We start from the raw sequence: 21,688 nt of genomic DNA, 5'->3' as shown, positions 1-21,688 counted from the left end.
CCTGTCACAATATCCCTATCCCCTTGCACTTTGGATTGGTTCCACTAGATTGTGATAAGGTATTTAAGGAACTTGATCAGAAGAAGCTGAAGCCATTGTTTAATCCAAAATTCAGTCAATTTATATCTATGCCAATAAGAATTTTGAACCCAGAACTATTCTTCCCATGATAAACCTGAATCATCACATTTTTCTTACTGAAAAATTATTTTCCCTTTTCTGCCAACTTGTATTCCATTAAATATTTCATGTACATACATATGCCATGTTTTTAGAATAAAAATTAGTAGGATCTTGCAGCTATTTTTGTATGTTAGATTTCTCCATCTTAGTCACATTTTGCATTTGTTCAGCTGTAACAAGATGAAAAGGACATTCAGTCATTGTACTAAAAAAGAATTCTTCAATGTTCAGACATTTCAGGATGTAGCATTAGATCAACAACCAATGATATTGAGGAGTAAGTCTGTGACCTACTGGTAGAGGACTGTTCAGTTCGTGACTCCTTGGTGGGAGGAACTAAGCCTCAAAAGGAAAAAGGTAGAAAATAGAAAGTAGAAGCAGAGAGAGACAGAGGTAAGGAACCTCCTAAAAAAGCTGTAACATTCAGCAAAGGCCATAATGCTGAAGGGCTCTGAAGGAGAGCGGCAGAGCCGGTCATGACAGACAGCAGATCCAACAGGAGCCTGTCTTCAGGGTGCCTAGAGGTGCTTGTCCTCAGGAGGTTAAGAGGAGACCTACACTGATAAAAGGAGATTTAGCCTATGTGTGTCCTAATCTTGTTCCTGACACGTGCCTTGTTCTTGAAGAAACTACTTACCTGTAAGTATGTGTTGGGAGCTGCTCTGAAAGCAGAGGTCTGTTCGTTCAAATGTGGACGTGCAGACACAGCTCTCTCACGGTCAGATTGTCTCTCTCACGGTCAGATTAACTTTTGTGCTTTAATGTTATTGAAAACATCAGGTGCTTAGCCTTGGGAAAAACATTTGCCAGACAAACAAGAACAAGGATGGGGGCGCTATTTTGAGCAATAGTACATTCCCACTTAACAGTGTATGAAAGCTTGCTGGAAAATAAACTCGGGGCTGCAGTCTTGAATTGTAGTCCTCCTGACCCCAGTTTTTTTGTGTCTGTCTTTTCTCAGTCCTCACCCCCTCAATCGAGTCCCCATTGCTCTGCCGGCAAGCTCCGGCAAGTATGGTTCATGAGTTTGGTGAGATTCCATTCAGGGACACAAGAGGGGGAAGGGAGTGTGCTCAGGGGAAGGTGAGTGGTCACTTGCAGAGATGGAGGGGTACAGCAGCTTGGAGAATGTAGAAATATGGGGTGTTTTTGACCTAATAAGAATTAGCTATATGCTGATTTTTTTCAAGAAAAAATGCTTTAAAATTTTTATTGCAAGTTAATGTATCATTCCATATTTCAATTACATCAAGCAGTATTATACAATAGCTACCGCAGTCAATTTCAAAACATTCTTTTCCTTCCCGAGCTTCTTGACATCAGCTCCTTTTTGCCACAACACACACACACCGCCCCCCCCCCACTGTACCCCCAACCCCATGCCAAAAAAAACCCTTTTTCTACTTGCTGTCCCTATAGGACACCAATCCTGGGTTTCATATACTGAAAAACAGAAAAACATATAACACAAAGTCAAGAGGGCGACCCCAATGCCATAACACATCTGAGATAACCCCCAATATGAACAAAGAAAACAACACAGAAAATGTTGAAAACCAGATTAGGTTGAGTATGCATCAGAGGGGGGAATCAACGGACAGGTTTCAACCGTTCAAGTCAGGTTTATCCTTTTGATCTTCTACAGGTATTTTCTCCAGTGCACTCTGCTTAGTAAACACTTTCCTCCCACCCATCTATTCTAGATAGAGGGAAATTACCAGACTTATTTCCTATGGCGTTTCCACAAATCCATCTGGGGCTCCACTGTCATCCAAAGCCTTCTGCAAATCGAATTGTCACAATTTAGGCTCTGATACTATTCCCTCCATGACTTTGGATGATATGATTTATAATACTTGGATCGTGGATGTTAGTTTGCTTCTCCAATGTGGACTTAGTTGACATCTCACTTAGATGGCTGCTTGTTTGACAAGCCTTTAAAACCCCAGATGCTATTTTATCTGATAGCTGGACATCATCTAATCTCTTCACCACATTTCGCTAAAGCACCCATATCTTCTGTGTTCCCTTCCTGAGGGTGAGTATCTAGCAGGGCCGTGGTGCAAGAACTAATCATTCTTAAGTTGGAACTAGAATTTAGGGTGAGCCCAAATGTATCATGTGTGTTTTGTATTTATCTGCCTTTGGCTCCCTCTTAAACCCGCATTGTTAATTTATGATAGTCTTAACGCTCATCCCCCTGGGGCATAACAATCTTCCATTAATAGTCTTTGATTAGCCCCTGGTACAAATTTTTTAGAGCTCTGTGGAGAGGGGGATATTGGGCCAATGTAGGCTAATTCCTTATCTAGGGGGGTCAGGGTTACCTGACTACACTGGGACTCTTTAGACCTGATATCTCAAAAGAGGGTGCCTGATTTCTGCCCTAGCCTATTTTATTTTCCTCCCTGAGTAAAAGCAGTGGTTAAAGTGCTTATCAGTTCAAACTAACCAGTCACTCCAGGGGAGAAAGATGTGGTAGTCGGCTTCCATAAACATTACAGCCTTGGAAACAATGGGACAGCCCTTCTGCCCTGAAGGGTCACTATGAGTTGGGTTGGGCTCTATGGCTTTCCTTTTTTTTTTTTTCCTTCCTTTCCTGGAGCACCTGAAAGAAACCTAGTGTCACAGGGATTCCAGGGCACGTGCTCAGAGTCCTCAGGGACAGGATTTAGCACCCATGGAGGGCCCTTGACATGAACTGGAATCACCTCCGAAAGAAGACTCTGTCCCCAGGGGCAGGGAGGAAGGGGTGGGCTGCAGCTTAAGCAATGTTGTAACTGCCTTCTGCCCCATTGGGCCACACTGCGTCCCTGTCCTGGTGAATGCATGGCCGGCTGTGACCAGAACTCTGGAAACTACCTCCTCTGTACATGGCACCTGCCAGAGAGAGGCCCTCCATGCTCTCTCCTGACTCTCAAGCATGCAGGGTCTGCAGGATCCCCCTGGCATCTGTCTCTCTTCTCTAGTCCCCTGGAAACACATTATCTCTATGCAACCCAGGTGTTTCTTCTGATTACCACAGAGCAAAAAGGTTTTCCTCCTTCCCATGCCTTCACTGAAGCAGGAGCGTGGGGCCAGTCTCATTTGACACTCCTAGAAAGGTTACCCAGTCACATGTGTAATTTGAAAATGCAATTGAAGGCAAATTTAATAGTTTGTTTTATATACCTGTGGTGGTCACAGAATCTGGTGTCAATTTGGGACTTCAGAGGATTAAGAGTGAAGGGGTGAAGTCTAGTCTTTCAATCAGGTCATAGCCAACGAGGCTTCTGTGTGGACATGCCCTTTTAAGAATTCTGGGAAATCCAGTATTTCCTCCTTGGAGGCGGGAGACACCTCTCTCTCTGTTCATTCCCTGGGTGACATTGGAGCCGACAAGACATATGGAACTACACTAGCGCCCTGAGCTGGAGAAGCCATGGACCTAACCTGATGCAACTAGACCTCTGAAGCTGGAGAAGCCACGTAAGAGATGCTTACCACACCATGGATCCAAAGACTTTCTACCCACTGGCCTGGGATCGCCTTGCATTCAGCGTCATTGCATGTTTCGTGAGTCTGCAGAGGACTTTATAGATTAATATCGGACATCTGGGCTACTATCAGACTTATGAGCTAGGACTGGACTGGGATGCTTTCTTAATATACAATTACCCTTTATATAAAACTCTGTCTTATATACGAGTTTTTATGGATTTCTCTAGTCTACCCAGACTAATACGCAACTCTGAATTTTTTCAACATGTAATTTTGCTTTTGAATTATTATATATTGTTTTTAGCCTTACAAAGTCTGAAACCAGCTGAATGAGCTCAGTGTGCAGGCTATGAGTGGTAGAGGGAAGGAGACTCAGGTCAGAGTCCAAGCCCCATGACCAGGAGTAGAAAGGCTATCAGTCTTTAGACACCCTGAGAGTAGCACCCTAGAAGGTCCTTCACCTGCCTGAGAATCCGTCCTCACTTCAGGTTGGACAGTACAGAAGCCCCTTGTCCTTAGCTGGGCCCGAGTCTCTCTGCCTCTAGAGTAGGAGTGTGGGTCAGATGGTCTCTGTCAAGTTGGCCTGACATTCCGATCTGCTGATTCAGGACATGTGTCTTTCTTCCTAGACACTATCTCAGGAAGACTGAGAACCTGGGCCCTGGGGAAGGAGTGTTAATGGGGCAGAACCAGATGCAATTGTGACTGGGGAACCCTGGACAGGACTGGAAGGTGGCCCAGCCTCCACACCGGAGTCTGCTCAGTCCAGTTGGGCATGTAGTAAGGAGCCCATACTCTGTGTGGGAGGCTGTGCTGTAGCTGAGGGAGGACTACACAGAGTGCTCAATGAAGCGAGCCGATTCAGACAAGGACACATTAGAAAAGTCCTTAGGGGCAGTAACAGAACAGGGTTTGCCTCATGAAATGAAGTGGCTGGGCTGTGGGCAAAAAGGAGGAAGGGGCTACCAAAGCCAGCAACCAGCAACCAGCATGAGTAAAGGAATGAGGGACAGGGGAGACTTGAAGGTCATTATGACCAGAGCACCAGGCTACTGGGGGCCTTAGCATAAGCATGAGTAAGCAGGGGGAAACAGGTTGCCTGGGCACTGGTGACAGGGGGAAGGCAGGCCTTCCCATGTGTTTGGGGATGGTCATCCTGGTTGTAAGGTGACTAAAGTCAGGAAGTGACAGGTGACAAGTAGCCTGTGTCCAGCTAGCGCACTGGCACAAGCAATGTCCAGTGGGGATCAGAGCAGGTTGTCAATAATTGGGCTGGAGCTGAAAGACTTCAGGGAACTAGTTTTGCTCCAGGGACATGGGAGGTAGGGCATGGATGAGTCCAGGTACTGACAAAGATGAGAGATGAACTGACATTAATGGAAGGAGGGGCATTCCATATGGGCCACCAAGAGTTGCCAGGATATATGGGGCATAGACATCTGGGTAAGTGGAAGTCAGGAAACTGCTGGCACAATGATAAACACATAGGCCAGGAGCTGCATTTCTGTAAGACATCCGTTGCAATGCCTGTCAAACTGTAGAGGAAGTGTGTGGCCTTGGTTCTAAGCTCAGATGGCCTTCCCAAGGTGATTGTTGACAGTTCTCAGACCCAGGGCCCAGCTACACCTTTGTCTCACCAGATATTGCTGGGGGGAAAAACTCAATTCCCAGAATGGATATAATAGGACTTAGCCACAGCTTGATGCGATGGGTCACCCATTAGCCCCAGGCGTCCAGCATCATTCCTCATGAGCCTCTTGTATTATTTGTTCTGTATTTGGCTACAATGGCTTTTGTCCTTCCCTGGCACAAGGGATTCAAAATCTAAAGCTTACCTTTAAATATTTAATTTTTTTCAAAGTGTCTGTGGTAGCTAGATTTTACATTAACTTGAATTTGTATAAGTGGAACCCAATCGGGTCATACAGCCTTTGATGCCTCGTAGTGGGGGTTGGGAGTGAGCCTCTTATAAGAAATTGGGGACCTCCGTCTCTCTGCCACTTTGCTTTCCTGCTTGCTTGGACTCTGCCTCCAGGGGTGGCCCAATGTGGGCTGTCCAACCCTGAGAGCTGTCGGCATTCTGCCATATTTCCACTGGCCTTGGATCCAACTGACCCGTACCCACCACCCTGGGATCTTCCTGCATTTCGCGTCACAGTTCTGCATCATGTTGGCAGCTATATGAGCCTGAAGAGGGCCTTGGCTTGCATTGGAGTTATGGGCTTGAGGTGGACTGGACAGGGATTTTTTAATATATATATAAAAGATTACTTGGTGATACAAAGCTTCATATATATATGAATGATAAACACATAGGTCATATATACACACACACACACACACACACACATATTCATTGGATTTCTCTAGACAACCTGGCCTAATGGCATACTCCATCTAAAAACAGCCAGAAGAGACCAGAATATTGAGTGTCTTCTGAAGAGAGTAGTACTGTGAACACACCATGATCACTTAACACAAGGTGGCCCTGCACTCAGTTGTTCTAGGTGCCATCTCCAATGTGGTCATGTGGTCTGGTCATCTAGCGCAAGACAAAGGGCTAGGCCCCTTCTAGAAGTAAACACTGCATTCAAAATCTCATGTGGTTTTGCACTATCCCATAAAGCTATTCTCTTCATTCCTGTTTTACAGATGAAGAAACTGTGGCTCAGGGACACTGCAGCCTGTTCAGTCACGGGATGCTGGGTGAAAGCCTTAGCTCAAGTGTTGTGGGCCTGTCTTGTGTGTGCATACTTCACTTCTAGCTTCCCTCAGAGACAAGAGGACCCAAGGACACCAGTGTGCAAGGAGCATGCTGCCATGTTAAGCGGGAGAAGACACAGAGGCCCTTAGAAAGGCTACCAAGGTCTTGCACTAACTGTGCCACCGTGTCCCTTTTCACCAGGAAATCCTTCAGACTGGCTGAACGTGTGTTCACAATGGGTGCAGGGTCTGCTTGAATGAAGAGATCAGGCCACTTCGTTATCCATCATTATATCAACTAATTTACTGCCAAAAAGTCAATCCAGACTCATTGCAACCCTATCTAATGAGGCTGCAAATATTTATGGGAGCCGGGGAGTTTCATCTTTCTCCTAGAGTGACTGGTAGGTTTTAACTCCCATCCTGGGGTTAAAAATGGTACTTACCCAATAGCAACAGCAGGGACTGTTAAAAACGCACTCTACCGGTGTGAGTTACATTATCTGCTGTCGAGCGAAGTTGTAGCGTTTAGCCTGTCAAGCAGGTTGCAGCTTGATGACCTCATTTGGAGGCACTGAGATAGTTCGCTGGAGGCGGGACACACACTCACTCCCTGCAAGACATTCCTTCTAACAAGACACATGGGCTGCCCTAGAGATAGGAAGTTAAAGGAACTATGTGGAGACCCCTGGCAGCGCTGATGTCTCTGTCGACACTGGATCCACAAGATTTTCCACCCACTGGCCTGTGATCTTCCTGCATTCCACATCATTGCATGTATTGTGTGAGTCTGAAGAGGAATTTGTAGATTGGTATCGGACATGGGGGCTAATATTGGACTTATGGACTTGATCTGCACTTGGCTAGGATGTTTTCTCAATATTCAATTGCTCTTGTATTAAAGCTCTTTCTTATACATGATTGTCTATGAATTTCTCTAGTTAACCCAGATTAACCCATATAAACTGTGTAAGTATAAACTGTATTTATACAATTAATTTGCTCAGAACCCCTTTCATCAGTTCAGGCCCATCTTTGTTCACATTAGAGTCTGAAAACCATGGGGTCATAGAATGACCTTTTGCAATTATACTTTCTATCAGATGTCTCAGAAAAAAAAATTCAAGGTCAACATGGAGTACTTGTCTCACTTTCATATCTTCCAGAAGTCATACTTAAAATAAGTGAGACTTGTCCTTACAGCAATTTGGAAGTTAGGGGTGACATTTCCAATAGATGAGTCAGAAAGGAGTTGGGCCAGGATGGGGCAGGGTGTTCTCCAGGTCTAGTTGGGCACCTGCAGTGGTATCAAGTGTTCCCAGTTCCTTCTGAGTGAGGCAGGTCAGAACTGAAGGTGTAGAGATTGGTCAGCCTAGAGCTGTGTCCAAGAGATTGGGGGTTGGCACAGGGCAGCTAGGAGCCCAACAGGAAAAAATCTAGTATGTGCGGGAGCTCTGAGATGGGGAAGGAGTTTGACTTCTTGATCCAACCCCTAAGGAGTCTGTGACTCCTGGGGTTTGGCAGTGCACCTTCTCTGTTCCCGTCACACCCTAAGCTTCCCATCTCCGTTGTTGAGCTGTGGAGCACCAAGAGTCCAAGACTACGAGGTATGTCCTTGTTGTTGCATTGGCTTTGCAGCTCAAGCCAGTCATGTCATCCAATAGTGTGTCTAGGTGAGCCATGGAGGGGTGGGCTCCTGGGAGGCAGAACCCGGCGGAGAGTAAGGTGGGTAGATGAATCAAATGGTCCAAAGCTCTTGGATCCCTGAAGTACAGATGAGTAGAGGTCATCGCAGACTAAGAGAAAACATTTAGCACTGCAGTGACTCCGGTGGGCAGGGCAAAGGCCTGTAGGAAGCAGATGAGTGGGGGGACTGGAGAGGAGATGGCCTCACCAAGACACAAAGAGAAGTTCTTCAGGTTTAAGGACCTTCTTAGGTATGAGGCCTTGCAGTATATTCACCCCCAACCCATGCAACACCCGGTTACCACTGTCATACGCTAGGTAGTGTTGAAAGAACAGTCACAATGCATGTCCAGAGGCATTTCTATTAGGCAGGGTCTCTTGTCCTGTCTCTGGATGGGCTTGAGTTCCAAGCACACACGCCAGTGCTTGGGAATACCATGCACTGGTACAGCCAAGTCTGACCCTTGTACAGTTGAAGACCATCTTCTACTATGGGAACAATGTGGTTTAAGTATGTTCCATAACAAAGTGGGTGAACTTAAACTTGAATATCCGAAGTCCAAGCCTCATTGCTTCCCAAACCACTTCCCTACACTTGTTTCTATTTGTCCCCATCATGCTATGCATGGTTCTGAAAAAGAGGGCAAGTTAATCAGTTCATTGGCCCCCACCCTACCCCCCCATCACTACCAGTACTGAGTGCATGTTTAGTATGTAGAATTGATGCCAAGGTCTAGTCATAAAGCTCTAATACCTTACCCACACAGTTGCAATCATTCATCCTTTAGACCCAAGGAACTTGTGGGTGGTCATATTGGCACCAGGCCCCGGTAAGAGTTCAGATAAGGAACCACCCTGATGCCTGGCCACCTTCTACCCCCAGTGCTGGCCCCATTCATGGGATTTCATTACTATATGTCCTCCTTCAGGAGCAAGCAACAATCTTCTGGCCATGAGCGCAGGCATCTCCAATGAGTGTTCACTGACAATGCATCTGGGAAATCAGAATAACACTTCACAGGCAATTTCGAGGTCTGGAGGCAACCTGAACGCAGTGGGCTCAGGAGAAGCTCTGTATCTTCGGTGCTCTGGAACAAAGGGCTACTGTTCTTGTGTGCACAGAAGCTTTTCCTTTGAATCTGACCACTGCGACGTTCCTCTGACCTGATGTTTTTAGCTTTTGTGTTAAATGCTAATTTTATTAAAACATAATTCACATAACATAAAACTAACCATGTTAAAGTGAATTCAGTAACATTTAATACATTAAGAATATTGCGCAGTCATCATCACTATCTAGTTCCAAAATACTTTCAACATCCCGAAAGGTAACCCTGTATCCAGGAAGCAGGCACTTTCCATTCCCCTCCCTACAGCCCCTGGAAACCACTGATCTGCTTCTTGTCTCTATGGATTTGCCAACTTTGGGTATTCCATATAAATGGAATCATATAGCACAAGGCCTTTCCTCCTGACTTCATTCACTTAGCATCAAAATATTGAGGTTCATACACATTGTGATCCTTTACCCACTTTTAAGTTGGGTAGTTTGTTTTTTAACTGAGTTGTAGTATTTCTTTGCATATTTTAGAAGTTAGATCCTTATCAGGATCTTTATGATATACAAATATATCCCCCCATTCTGGCAGTTGTTTTTTACTTTCTTGATTATGTTCTTTGAGGCACTTTATCCATTTTTATCTTTGCTGCTTGTCCTTTTGGTGCCCTTTCAATGCCTGGGCCCAGAATTAACTGTCCTCCCATGCAAATCTTGCTATTCACAGTGCCATTTGAGAGTAAAGCCCGTCTGTGATATGATGGAAATTAGTTTCTGTGCAGTTTTCTCATCAGTAACCCCGTATTCATAACAGCAGTTGAAGAATGATATGCAAAATGCAAAACATGTCTGCTACAATTCTTTGAAACATACAGGAATAGTGTTAGTAACATTGCTATGTCAATAAGAAAGGCTGGGGAAAATAACAACACCCAAAACAACAAAAGGGATAACATTCTATTATTTTTGAATTTTCACAGGCTTTTGAAATTCCACAGGCTTTCCAGTTAAATTTTCTACAATGAAAAATACTGCATTATGTACTGATAAATTAAAGAAGCTTAACAAATTAAGATACCCGCTGCCATTGATTCTGACACATAGTGACCTTATACAGTGCTTCTGAGGCTTTATAGATCTTTACAGAAGCAGCTATTTCTCACTCATGAAGTGGTTGGTGGGTTTGAACCTTCAACCTTGCAATTAGCCATCGAACATTTACCCAACAGCATTAACAAGACTCCTTGAAAAATCATGACAAAAAACAAAAATACAAACTATACTTAATAAAATCCATCCCATGGAAAGGGATCTATCCCTAACAAAAAAGATGAACTGGGCAGAGCACATCTTTTGGACCCATGGCCCTCACGTTGCAAAAAACTACAGTCAGGGTGCGGGTGATGAAAAGACCTTTCCACAGAGGTAACAGAGAGAAATCTCTCCCCTGTACCTGGCATCCTGAATTCAGACTTTTGGCCTCCTAAGTGGAAAGACAGTAAATTTCTACTTGTGAGGCCATGCCAAAAATTTTAAAGCAGATTTAGAGTAATACTTTTCATTTTGGTGTTAACATCAGAAAATACAAAGTGAACATTAATGCTTCTGTGGTTAAGAGAGTAGTAAAATCCACATATGTAACTTTGGTAATATTCCTCCCTTCCTATGAATTCCCTTGTGTGCAAAATGGTAAATAATGTGATTGGTGACTTCCCCACATGCTTACATACACACCTGGTCTCTCCAGTGTCTGGTGTGCTGAGGGAAGAGGCACACTAAAGGCCTCCCTTAACTTTAGCATTCGGAGGACTGACCTACAATTTAGTATTTCACATGTTGTTTAGGACTGGAAAAGTAGATAGATGATCCCAAGGGTCATCCATTCCATGATGTCTCTTCACTGTGACACCTCTCACAGTCACCTGAGTTCGTTAGAAAGGCTTTTCAAATATATGTGAATTCTTGTTTGTGAAAATACGGGAAGATGTTACCACATTCTTTAGATTTAGAAGCCTTCTCTGCCAGTTTTGAACAAAGATGCTGGATCAATACTATCCAATATTAGGCATATATTATTCCTCTCTAGCATACTTACTCAAGTGTTATAAAGTATGGTAAACGTCTAAAGGCTTTCCCACATTCCTTACATCCAGACTCTATTTTAAGCTGGTATGTTTACAGAAAAAGTAATGACAAAATTTTCCTGCATTACTTACATTCATACTGCTTCCTCCACTGTACCTTCGTGTTTTATGAGAGGAGGTAGAAGTAGCAAGTTTCTCACATTCTTTACAACAAAAACTCCACTGTGAGGTTAATGAGGTTCATTAAGGACAGAGGAGTTAATAAAGGTGTTTCCGTAAGCCCTCTCTCCACTGTGAATTCTTAGATGTCTGGTGAGGGATGAGGAATCAGTGAAGGTTTTCCCACATTCCTTACACTCATAAGGCCTCTCTCCACTGTGTGTTCTTATATGTCTAATGAGGTGTGAAGAACGACTAAATACTTTTCCACATTCCATACATCCATAAGGCCTCTCACCACTGTGAGTTCTAATGTGTTTAGTGAGGTTTGAAAAATGACTAAAGGCCCTTCCACATTCCTCACATTCATAGGGCTTCTCTCCCGTGTGAATTCTTATATGTGTGGTGAGAGCTGAGGAATTACTGAAGACTTTCCCACATTCCTTACATTCATAAGGTCTCTCTCCACTATGAGTTCTTATGTGTGTTATGAGTGATGAGGACTGGCTAAACACTTTCCCACATTCCTTACATTCGTAAGGCCTCTCTCCACTATGAGTTCTTATATGTGTTGTGAATGCTGAGGAACCAGTAAAAGCTTTTCCACATTCCTTACATTCATAAGGTCTTTCTCCACTGTGAGTTCTTATATGTGTAGTCAGAGATGAAGAAATAGTAAAAGCTTTACCACATTCCTTACATTCATAAGGCCTCTCTCCACTATGAATTCTTATATGTGTAGTAAGAGATGAAGAATCACCAAAAGCTTTTCCACATTCCTTACATTCATAAGGTTTCTCTCCACTGTGAGTTCTAGAATGTCTAGTGAGAGCTGAAGAATTAGTAAAGGCTTTCCCGCATTCTTTACATTCATAAGGTCTTTCTCCGCTGTGAATTCTTACATGTGTAGTGAGAGATGAAGGATCACTAAAGGCTTTCCCACATTCCTTACATTCATAAGGTTTCTCTCCACTGTGAATTCTTATATGTGTAATGAGAGCTGATGAATGACGAAAGGCTTTACCACACTGCTTACATTTGTAAGGTTTATGTCCACTGTAACTTTTTTTATGTAAACTAAGTGAAGAGGGACAAGGTTTCCAATATTCTTTATATTCACCCTTGTGATTTTTCACATGTGTCTGAAAGGATGGATAACTATAGAAATTCCCCCCATATTGATTACATTCATATGGTTTGTCTCCACTAACAGGTTTCACAGGAGTGCTTAGGAACGGATAGTTATAGGTTTCTTCATATTCCTTATGTTGATAGATATTGCATCCAGTTTCAGATGTGACACGAGACCTATACAATGAATGATCTATGAAGGATCTTCCACATGTAAGGTATTCAAAAGGATTTACCCCAGTAGTTCTTTTGATCTCAGTAAACTTTGGAATCTGACTGAAGGTTTTTCCACACTGATTACCTTCCTCATTTGCATGAAGATTCTCTACCAAATGTCCTCTGTTGAAAATAGGATAAACATGCAGTTAGAAATAAATTTGATACCGTTACACAATTTCCAAACACAGTGAACTTGAATGATTTTGTTCTAAGTTATGTCACATCTCATAAGTCTAAAAATATAGACAAGATGCTGTCAGATTGCCCAAATGGGATATTCTGAAAACTGTGTATTAGTCAAGTATGCCACAGATACACATTTATAAGTGTAAATCATATAGAGTATCTTATAAGCTACACATATATAAAACACTTAATTGTAAACATTCTCTAGACACACAATTTATAGTTTGTATATTTTTATCTTAACATGGATATTTCAGACTTTTTGTTGAGGCACTGCTTTCTCTTACATGACTGCCACTCACCTCAAATAACTCCTCTGGTTGTTCTGCTGATCTTCATTGCTACGCAATTCACTGACTTCTCCAAATATGGAGGACCAAGTGTCATTCTTCATAAATCGCACTACTGTATGTTCATTGGGCAACTTTTCTCCATCACGAAGTTTTCGAGAAACTGATCCAACGATTGAAGTTGAGGTTTGCAATATGAAACAAAAGGAGAAGAAATGATTAAGAGGGAAAGGTCTACCATGATCAAGACTTTTGAGGGATTTTGTTGTTCTGGGCCTGTGGCAATTGTCAAAAGATAAGAAATACTTCAGTGAATATTGAGAGTGCCAGTGACTTGTGTAATTAGGACAGCAAAGGAGAAAGAATAAATGTAATGCAGGTGTAATTTTGAACTATGCAATGTACATGTAAAAGAAAAATTGGAGGACTTAACTTACTCTACAAACCCAGTTGTGGACTGTCAGAAAAATAATCTCAGGTATTTGAGAATTTTGGGTTCTTCAATCCAAAAGACTTTTTCTAATCTATTTATTAAAACCTAACTCCCTCTATCTTTAAGTAACTGACCTTCAAAGGATTGGTTGGGTTTTTTTTCTGGTTCTCCCTGCATTAATAGTCCTGAATAAATCTTATCTTTACTCTCCGAAGATCATAACCCCTAAAGCAAATGGTCATACCTACTACACCTAAAAACCTGAGACTACAAAAGAAATACAGTCAGTTTACATTCAGGTGAAAGGCAGGATATTTAAAATCCATAGAACATATGAGCAAGCCTATCCTACTTAACAATTTACTCCCAAATGCTGGAGAAGGTCAGTGAGTATATATTTAAAAATTAATGAAGTTTGTTTTTAAATAATGCCATCCTTACCTACTGAGGCCAGGTTTATGAAGGTTTCCAACATCACATCTATGTAGAGTTTCCTCTGAGCAAGATTCATCAAAGCCCACTCTTCCTGGGTAAAGTTCACAGTCACATCCTCAATGACCACTGAATCCTAAAACATAAACACGTATTCTAGCTTATTAAAGTGTGATATATATAAGAGGCCCCAATGAAAGTAAAAAACAAAAAACAAAAAACGCTATATCCCAATGTGTAGCAAAATTGTCTAGGTGAAATGAGAATTCAGATTAGATACATGATTGTGTTTTCTATTAAAATCTACCATAGAGCTTAGCCATCAGGATCCCTCACCTTACACTAAATCCATCATCTATTACATGGACTTCTTATATTCAACAATATTTCACACACACTGAGCTGAGTTGGTTTATTTATACTTTAACTATGATTAATTCTACTTTTATTCTCTATCTTTTAATTAAAACACTCAAAACACATATCGGGAATAAAAAAATGCTCTATATAAACAAGTCCAATAATCTAACATTCTGTGTTAGGCTGAGTTGTCTAGAGAAAAGGCCTATGACAATCGTCCATGTTCAAGAAAGAACTTTTTATCACGAAGCAAATTTCTATCAGAAGACAGCCCAGCCAAGTTCAAATCAAGTCTGTAGGTCCAAATGCTAGCTGGGGTCCTCTTCACTCTCACATAGTTACAGGCCAATGACACTGAAAAGTGCAGTGAGAAGCAGGGAGATCACAGGCCAGTGAGTGCAGAGTCACGAGGACCCAAAGTCAGTGGAAGCATTACAGGGCCCTTACCGCATTCAGGGTTGGGCAGCCCACATATGGCTGCCCCTGGAGGTAAAGAGAGTTCCATTTAAAGTATCAGTGAGGAGGAAATCAACGCTGTAAAGAGAGGTCATCTCTTGTTTCTTCTTGCTCTTCATACAAAAGACCACACCCCCAAAGGTGTCATCAAACTACCACTTGATTGACAGGTATGACTCCACCCCTAGGTTGGAATGTCTAGTTGACATAATTTTTAACTACCACACATTCTTCTGCAGCACCACAGTTCAAATGCATTGATTCTTCTGTTGTCTTCCCTATTCAATGTCCAACTTTCACATGCATATAATGCAACAGAGCACACCTTGGCTTGGGTCAGTCCTCAAAGTAACATCCTTGTTCTTTAATACACTAAAGAGGTCTTGTACAGCAGATTTACCTAATGCAATACGTCTTTTGTCCTCTTGACTGTTGCTTCCATGAGCATTGATTGTGGATCCAAGTAAGGAAAAAACCTTGACAATTTCAACATGTTTTCCATTTATCATGTTACCTGTTGATCCAGTTGTGAGGATTTTCATCTTCCTTATGTTGAATTGTAATCCATACAATCCTTGATCTACATCAGCAAGTGTTTCAATTCCTCCTCACTTTTAGATTGTGTCATCTGCATACTGTGGTTGTTGATAAGCCTTCCTGCAATCCTGATGCTGCATTCTTCTTCGTGTAATCCAGCTTGATGATTTGCGCTCAGCATAGATTGAACAAGTATGGTGAGAAAGGTCGCAAACCTTTTCTGATTTTAAATCATGCAGTATTTCCTATTCTATTTGCACAATTACCTCTTGATCCATATACAAATTCCAAATGAGCACAATTAAGTGTTGTGGAATTCCCATTCTTCTCAAGGTTTATTATTTCTTGCAGTTTATTATGGCCCACTCCGTTGAATGTCTTTGCATAGTCAATGAACCATGAATAAACATCTTTCTGATATTCTCTGCTTTGAGCCAAGATCCATCTCACATCGGCAATATTCTTTGTTCCACGTCCTCTTTTGAATCCAGCAGTTCCCTGTCAATGTACTACTACAACCATTGTTGGATGATCTTAAGTAAAATTTCACTTGTGTGTGATATCAATGATATTGTTCTATAGTTTGAGCATTCTGTAGGGTCATATTTCTTTGCAATGGGCACAAATATGAATCGTTTCCATTTATCTGGCCAAGAAGCTGTCTTCCAAATTTCCTGGCACAGGTGTGTGTTTTCAGTGCTTCTTCAGCTTTCTGAAACATTTCAATGGGTGTTTTGTCAATTCTTGGAGCCTTATTTTTGGCTAATACTTTCAGTGTAGTTTGAATTTCTCTCTTCAACACCGTTAGTTCTTACTCATATGCTCCATCTGGAAATGGTGGACTGTCCATTAGTTCTTTTTGGTATGGAGAAGAATATTGAAAGTACTATGGACTGCTAGAAAAACAAACAGATCTGTTTAGGAAGAAGTAAGGCCAGAGTGCTCCTTAGAAGCAAAGACACTAAGACTCCATCTCACATAATTTGAACATAGAGCCAGGAGAGATTAGTCCTGGGAGAGAGACATCATGTTGGGTAGAATGGCGGTACAGCGAACAACAGGAAGGCCCTCAACAAGATGGGTTGACACAGTGGCTGCATCAGTGGACTAAAGCACAGAACGATTGTGAGGGCAGCGCAAGACCACGTAGTGTTTCCTTCTGTTGGCACAGATAGGGTCGCTAGGGGTCGGCGCCGACTGGATGGCACCTAACAAGTAACAACACCACACCACAAATTTACATCACTCCCTTGTTATAAATAAAATTTACTTTCTTGTACAAATCTGCCAGAACTCTCAACAAAACATGAATCGCAGGGTGAAAGCAGAATTAGATATGAACAGGGAGACACATTGTAGCGTTTCCTTTTGCGCCTCATCAAGCATGGAGAGGCCCCAGGCTCACACAAACAAATGGGCAACCCCCTGCCCTGAAATGGGCATACTTTCTTGGAGAAACTACAGATCACCAAAAGATGACAAGACAGCTTGCCAAAGCTATTCTTTCTGATTCAAAGCAATCCCTGTTTATGAGTGAACACTCTCTGGTCCTGAGCCAGTCTCACAATTGCTGCATTTGAGCCCATTGTCATAGCTACTGTACAAATCCATCTCACTACAGGTCTTCCTCTTGTTGCTGCCCCTCTACCGAGAACAATGTCCTCTTCTAGAGCCTAGTCTCCCTTGATACGTGCAAAATACGTGAGACGGTCTCACCATCCTCACTTTTAAGGAGCTATAGCTATGCTCCCCAGACAGATGTGTGTTTCTCTGGCAGTCCACAGTACTTTCCATATTCTTCGTTGATATCATAACTCAAATGCATCATTTTTTCTTTAGATATTTGAAATACAACTTTAGTCTGGTTCTAAACAAAAAGGGATGGGAATTGCTGTTAAAAACAAAACGTAACCTCTGAATATTGTGATGTGACTACCAGTCTTGTATTTGAATTTCAAGAAAACAAATGTTTCAAAAGATAGATATGCAGGTTTTTTAAAAAAAAAAAAGAAGTTTGACTGGCACACTCACTCCAAATCCCACTCATCTCCTTCAACATCCCAAAGATTGGCACATTCTGCTTAGCTATGTAATAAAAGAATGGCAAACATGTTGCAACACTGACATCATAGGGCAGTTGCCTCTAAAACTAGACTTCTGGTGTTCAGCTCCAGGTCATCATCCTCACCTGAGAGAGTGGCTGTCTCTAAATCATACTCATCTTGTGCTACCAAAGTTGGGTCCATAACAACCTCTGGTGAGCAAGAGCAAGCATAGCAACAAGCTCCAAGTTAAGGATCACCCATTAGTTTTCTAGCAAGCCAAAGGAAGGGCTTTTTTCAAAGTTGTAATTACTTTTGGCAGAAAATCCTTAGTACTGAAGGTTCTTCTTTCAGTGGAAGATGATGGATTTTGCCTTAACTTTCCTGTCCGTAATGTCCACTTTGTTGTCACACAGCACAATGGGTATGTTTTCACATATTCGAACCAGATTCCTATGCCAGCCAGGCCCATTCTTTTAAGTAACCCTTGAAGTTATGTCGAACATCATAAGGGAACACTGGGCTTGGATATAACCGCCATCTCTCAGTCCTCCACATTTTTCTTGACCAGCCATATCCCACACATTGAACCCAAGGGGATGGACCTCAATGCCTAAGGTGGCGACACACATCTCAAATTCACCAGTCAGATGATGTTTCACAAACGTCATTTTTCCAGTACCACCATCATCCACCAGTACAAGTTTGAACTGGACTTGGGGTTCCCCTTGAGCAGTCATCGTGATGGATCTTCCAGAAACGTCTCTGGGCTGCATCTAAGGGATGGAAAGATGGTGGAAGCCTCAAATGCATCATTCTTCTCAATTTTTCCTTACTCACTGTCCAACTTTCACATGCATATAAAACTACTGAAAACAGCACGGCTAGGGTCAGGCATACCTTCGTGCTCAAAGTAACATGTTTAATACTTTTTAAAAAACCTTGGGCAGCAGATTATCTCAATGCAATGTCATTTGACTTCTTGACCAGTGCTTCCATGAGTCATTACTGTATATAAGTAAAATGAAATCATTGAGAAGATCAATCTTTTTGACATTTATAAGTGTTTATTGGTTGAATTTTGAAGATTTGCTTTTTATTTACATTGAGTTGCAATCCATACTGAAATCTGTAGTAAATGAGTATCATCAGTGCTTCAAACCATCTTCAATTCAGCAAGAAGACTGTACCAGCATATCACAGGTGGTTAATGAATATTCTTCCAATTGTAATCTCAAGTTCATAATAGAAATTAGCTTCTTAGATTATCTGCTCAGCACATAGATGAATAAATCGAGTCAAAAACACAGCCCTGATATACACGTATCCTCATTTAAACTGTGCAACATCCTCTTGTTATGATGGCCTCTTTGGGGTCAAATCACTATGGGGAAAAGATTTGATTGTGATGCAATACATTTTTGTTTAAGATGGCAATTGCTGAACCGTTTTGAGTTGATTCAAAGCCTGCGGCTAACTATATAAATTTTAGATGTTGGAAATGTAACCTCAGCATAAATCAAAGCAATGAAAATAAAAATAAAAACAATAGAAGGCCTGGGACAAGAGAGCAGACATGTCCCCTCTACAACAAAAACCCAGGATCAAGTGAAACAGATTTTCATGGAGCCCTGAGTTTACAAGGAGATGATACAGATCAAATACTAATTAGAACAAAAACAATGAACAAGGAGTCATGTGGAACAATGACACACATAGCATGACCCAGAAAACCCCACAAAATCATACAAGTAAGAAGGTTAAATCTTTAGGCCCATTTTATGAGTACCCATGAATGCCCAGGCCATCGAAGGTATGCATTTCCGGAAAGTCAACATGTGTTTGAAAGATGTCACTTTGCAGAAGCAGTGGGTGCCGTGACAGTGTTACAATGGAGGAGTTGGAAGGTGTGTTCAGGCCAAACAGGGGCGCTGGGACTCAGGGTCGGTGGTCCAGAAAGAGTGTTGAATTTTTGCTGTACATGCTTAAAAATGCAGAACTTAAGGGTTTAGATGTGGATTCTCTGGTCAATGAGCACATCCGGTGACCAAAGCTCCCAAAATGTGCCCCCGGATTTCCAAAGCTCATGGTCGGATCAGTCCTTATATAGCTCCCTGTCATACTGAAATGATCCTGACTGAAAAGGAACAGATTGTTCCTAAACCAAATGACAGACGGAAGAAACAGAATAAAAACATATGGCTCCAGAGTAAATTAAGCCTAAAATATAAGCTAGTAAAAGTAAAAAGAAACATGAAAGAATATGAAAAGAAAATAACTGAGACATATAATAATCAAACCTTCAAAACAAAGACAAAGAATTATTAAAGCAACTCAGGAAAAACAAAAATGTGTATATATATATAATAAAAGACCAAAGTCTGATTTCCCATTATGTTCTCACTTTTCAAGTTGTCCAAGGCATACTTAATATCTTCTGCAAATGTCATAATTCAAAAACATCACATCTTCTTCAATCTTCTTTATGCATTGTCCAATTTTTGCCTGTGGATGAGGCCATTTAAAATACCACAATTGAGCTCAGAGACAGTTTAGTCTTTAGAGTCACATCTTTGCCTTTTAAGATGTTCAAGTGATCTATTGCAGCAGATTTACCCAATGCAATATGTTGCTTGGTTTTCCAATTGCTGTTTTCAGTAATTGTGGATCCCAGTAAAATAAAAATCTTTCACAACTTCACTCTCTTCTTTGTTTAGCATGATTTTACTTCTTGGTCCATATATGAGGATCTTTGTTTCCTTTACAATGCTGCACAATCCAAACTGAAGGTTATAGTGATTGATCTCACCAGTAAGTGCTTCAAGTTCTCTCCATGTTCAGGAAGATGGGCTATGTCACACATTGTTAATGTCTTCCTGCAACCCTGTTATTACCCTGTACATAAAAAAATCTCAGAAACTCTAAAAAAAGAAAAGAAGAAAAAAACCCCAAAACCATGGAACTTGTAGAAATATTTAGTAAAGTGTTAAGATGCACTTAATATATGCCTGGGGGAAGCTTCCTCTCAAAGTAGAGCCAACTTTAAGGATGTGAATGTGGTGAAGATTTCTGGACCTTCTTTGGTTGATGGGGCAGTTCAAAATCAGATGAAACAGCTGCAAACACCCATTAATAATTGAAAGGTGGAATCATGATGCATGAATCTAGAAAAATTGAAAATTATCAAAAATTAAATAGAACACATAAATATCGACATCCTAAGAATTAAGTAAGCTGAAGTGGACTGACAGTGGCTATTTTCAATTCAATCATTCATGGTTTACGCAACCTCTACAGCCCCAGAGATCCAGATTGCAGATACAGTTAAAATTTAAGCTATTATTTGTTTAACCTTTGACTCGTTTTCAGTTTGTTCTAGTTTCTGGTGCTGGAAAGTACTATGAAAGTACTATGGGGGTTAGGGTTAGGGTTAGGGTTAGGGTTAGGGTTAGGGTTAGGGTTAGGGTTAGGGATCGGGTTAGGTAAAGAAAGAAAAAAGAAAGTACTATGAACTGCTAAAAGGATACACCAATCTGTCTTGGAAGAAGTATAGCCAGAGTGTATTCCTGGTAGGCAAAGATGGCAAGACTTCATCATGCATATTTCGGACGTGTTGTGAGGAGTGACCAGTCCCTGAAGAAAGACATCAGGACATCATGTTTGGTAACGTGGAGGGGCAGTGGAGAAGAGGAAGGCCCTAAAGGAGACGGATTGAAAAATGTCTGCAACAATGAGCTCAAGCATAGGAATGGTTGCAAGGATGGGGCAGGACGGGATAGTGTTTTGTTCTGTTCTGCATAAGGTTGCCAAGGGGCAGAACGGGCTCAATGGCACCTAACCACAATTGATAGGATTATTAATCTAGTCAGCGGCATAGAATCTAAAACACTGCTGAGAGGAGGAAAATGTACGAGTACAGACCAGCTATGAACTGCAGCACTGGAATTGCTGACTTAAGTGACTGGACAGAGCAGAATTGCCCCACTGGGTTTTCAAGACAGTAAACCTTTATGGAAGCAGAATGCAACTTCTTTCTCCTACAGAGCAGCTAATGGATCTGAACCACTGATCTTTTGGCTGGTTGCTGAGTACTCTGACATCAGTATGCTACTACTTACGGAACATATCATCCAAAATAAGCAGAATATACATTTCTTTCAAGCTCACAACCAAGCTCATTCACCAACACTGATCACATTCTTGACCATTAAACATACCTTAACAAATTTAAAGATTACAAATCAGCCAAA

General features: G+C 41.7%; 1 protein-coding gene across 1 annotated transcript in view; it reads right to left on the bottom strand.

Moving 5' to 3' along the window:
- Positions 1 to 10,262: 10,262 nt before the first annotated feature.
- Positions 10,263 to 21,688, bottom strand: part of LOC101640236 (zinc finger protein OZF-like) — a 19,328-nt gene continuing 7,902 nt past the window's right edge. The window contains exons 2-4 of the mRNA XM_045289742.1: positions 14,053 to 14,179; positions 13,191 to 13,341; positions 10,263 to 12,822 (exon numbers count right to left, since the gene is read on the bottom strand). Of these exons, the coding sequence (XP_045145677.1) occupies positions 11,424 to 12,822; positions 13,191 to 13,341; positions 14,053 to 14,179 (1,677 nt within the window). The 3' untranslated portion in view covers positions 10,263 to 11,423. The remainder of the gene's footprint in view (positions 12,823 to 13,190; positions 13,342 to 14,052; positions 14,180 to 21,688) is intronic.

This window comes from Echinops telfairi, unplaced genomic scaffold (genome assembly GCF_000313985.2).
Source record: "Echinops telfairi isolate 266 unplaced genomic scaffold, ASM31398v2 ScPeMD7_30;HRSCAF=105, whole genome shotgun sequence".
Lineage (NCBI taxonomy): Eukaryota > Metazoa > Chordata > Mammalia > Afrosoricida > Tenrecidae > Echinops > Echinops telfairi.
This window is presented reverse-complemented; position numbering and strand designations above follow the sequence as displayed.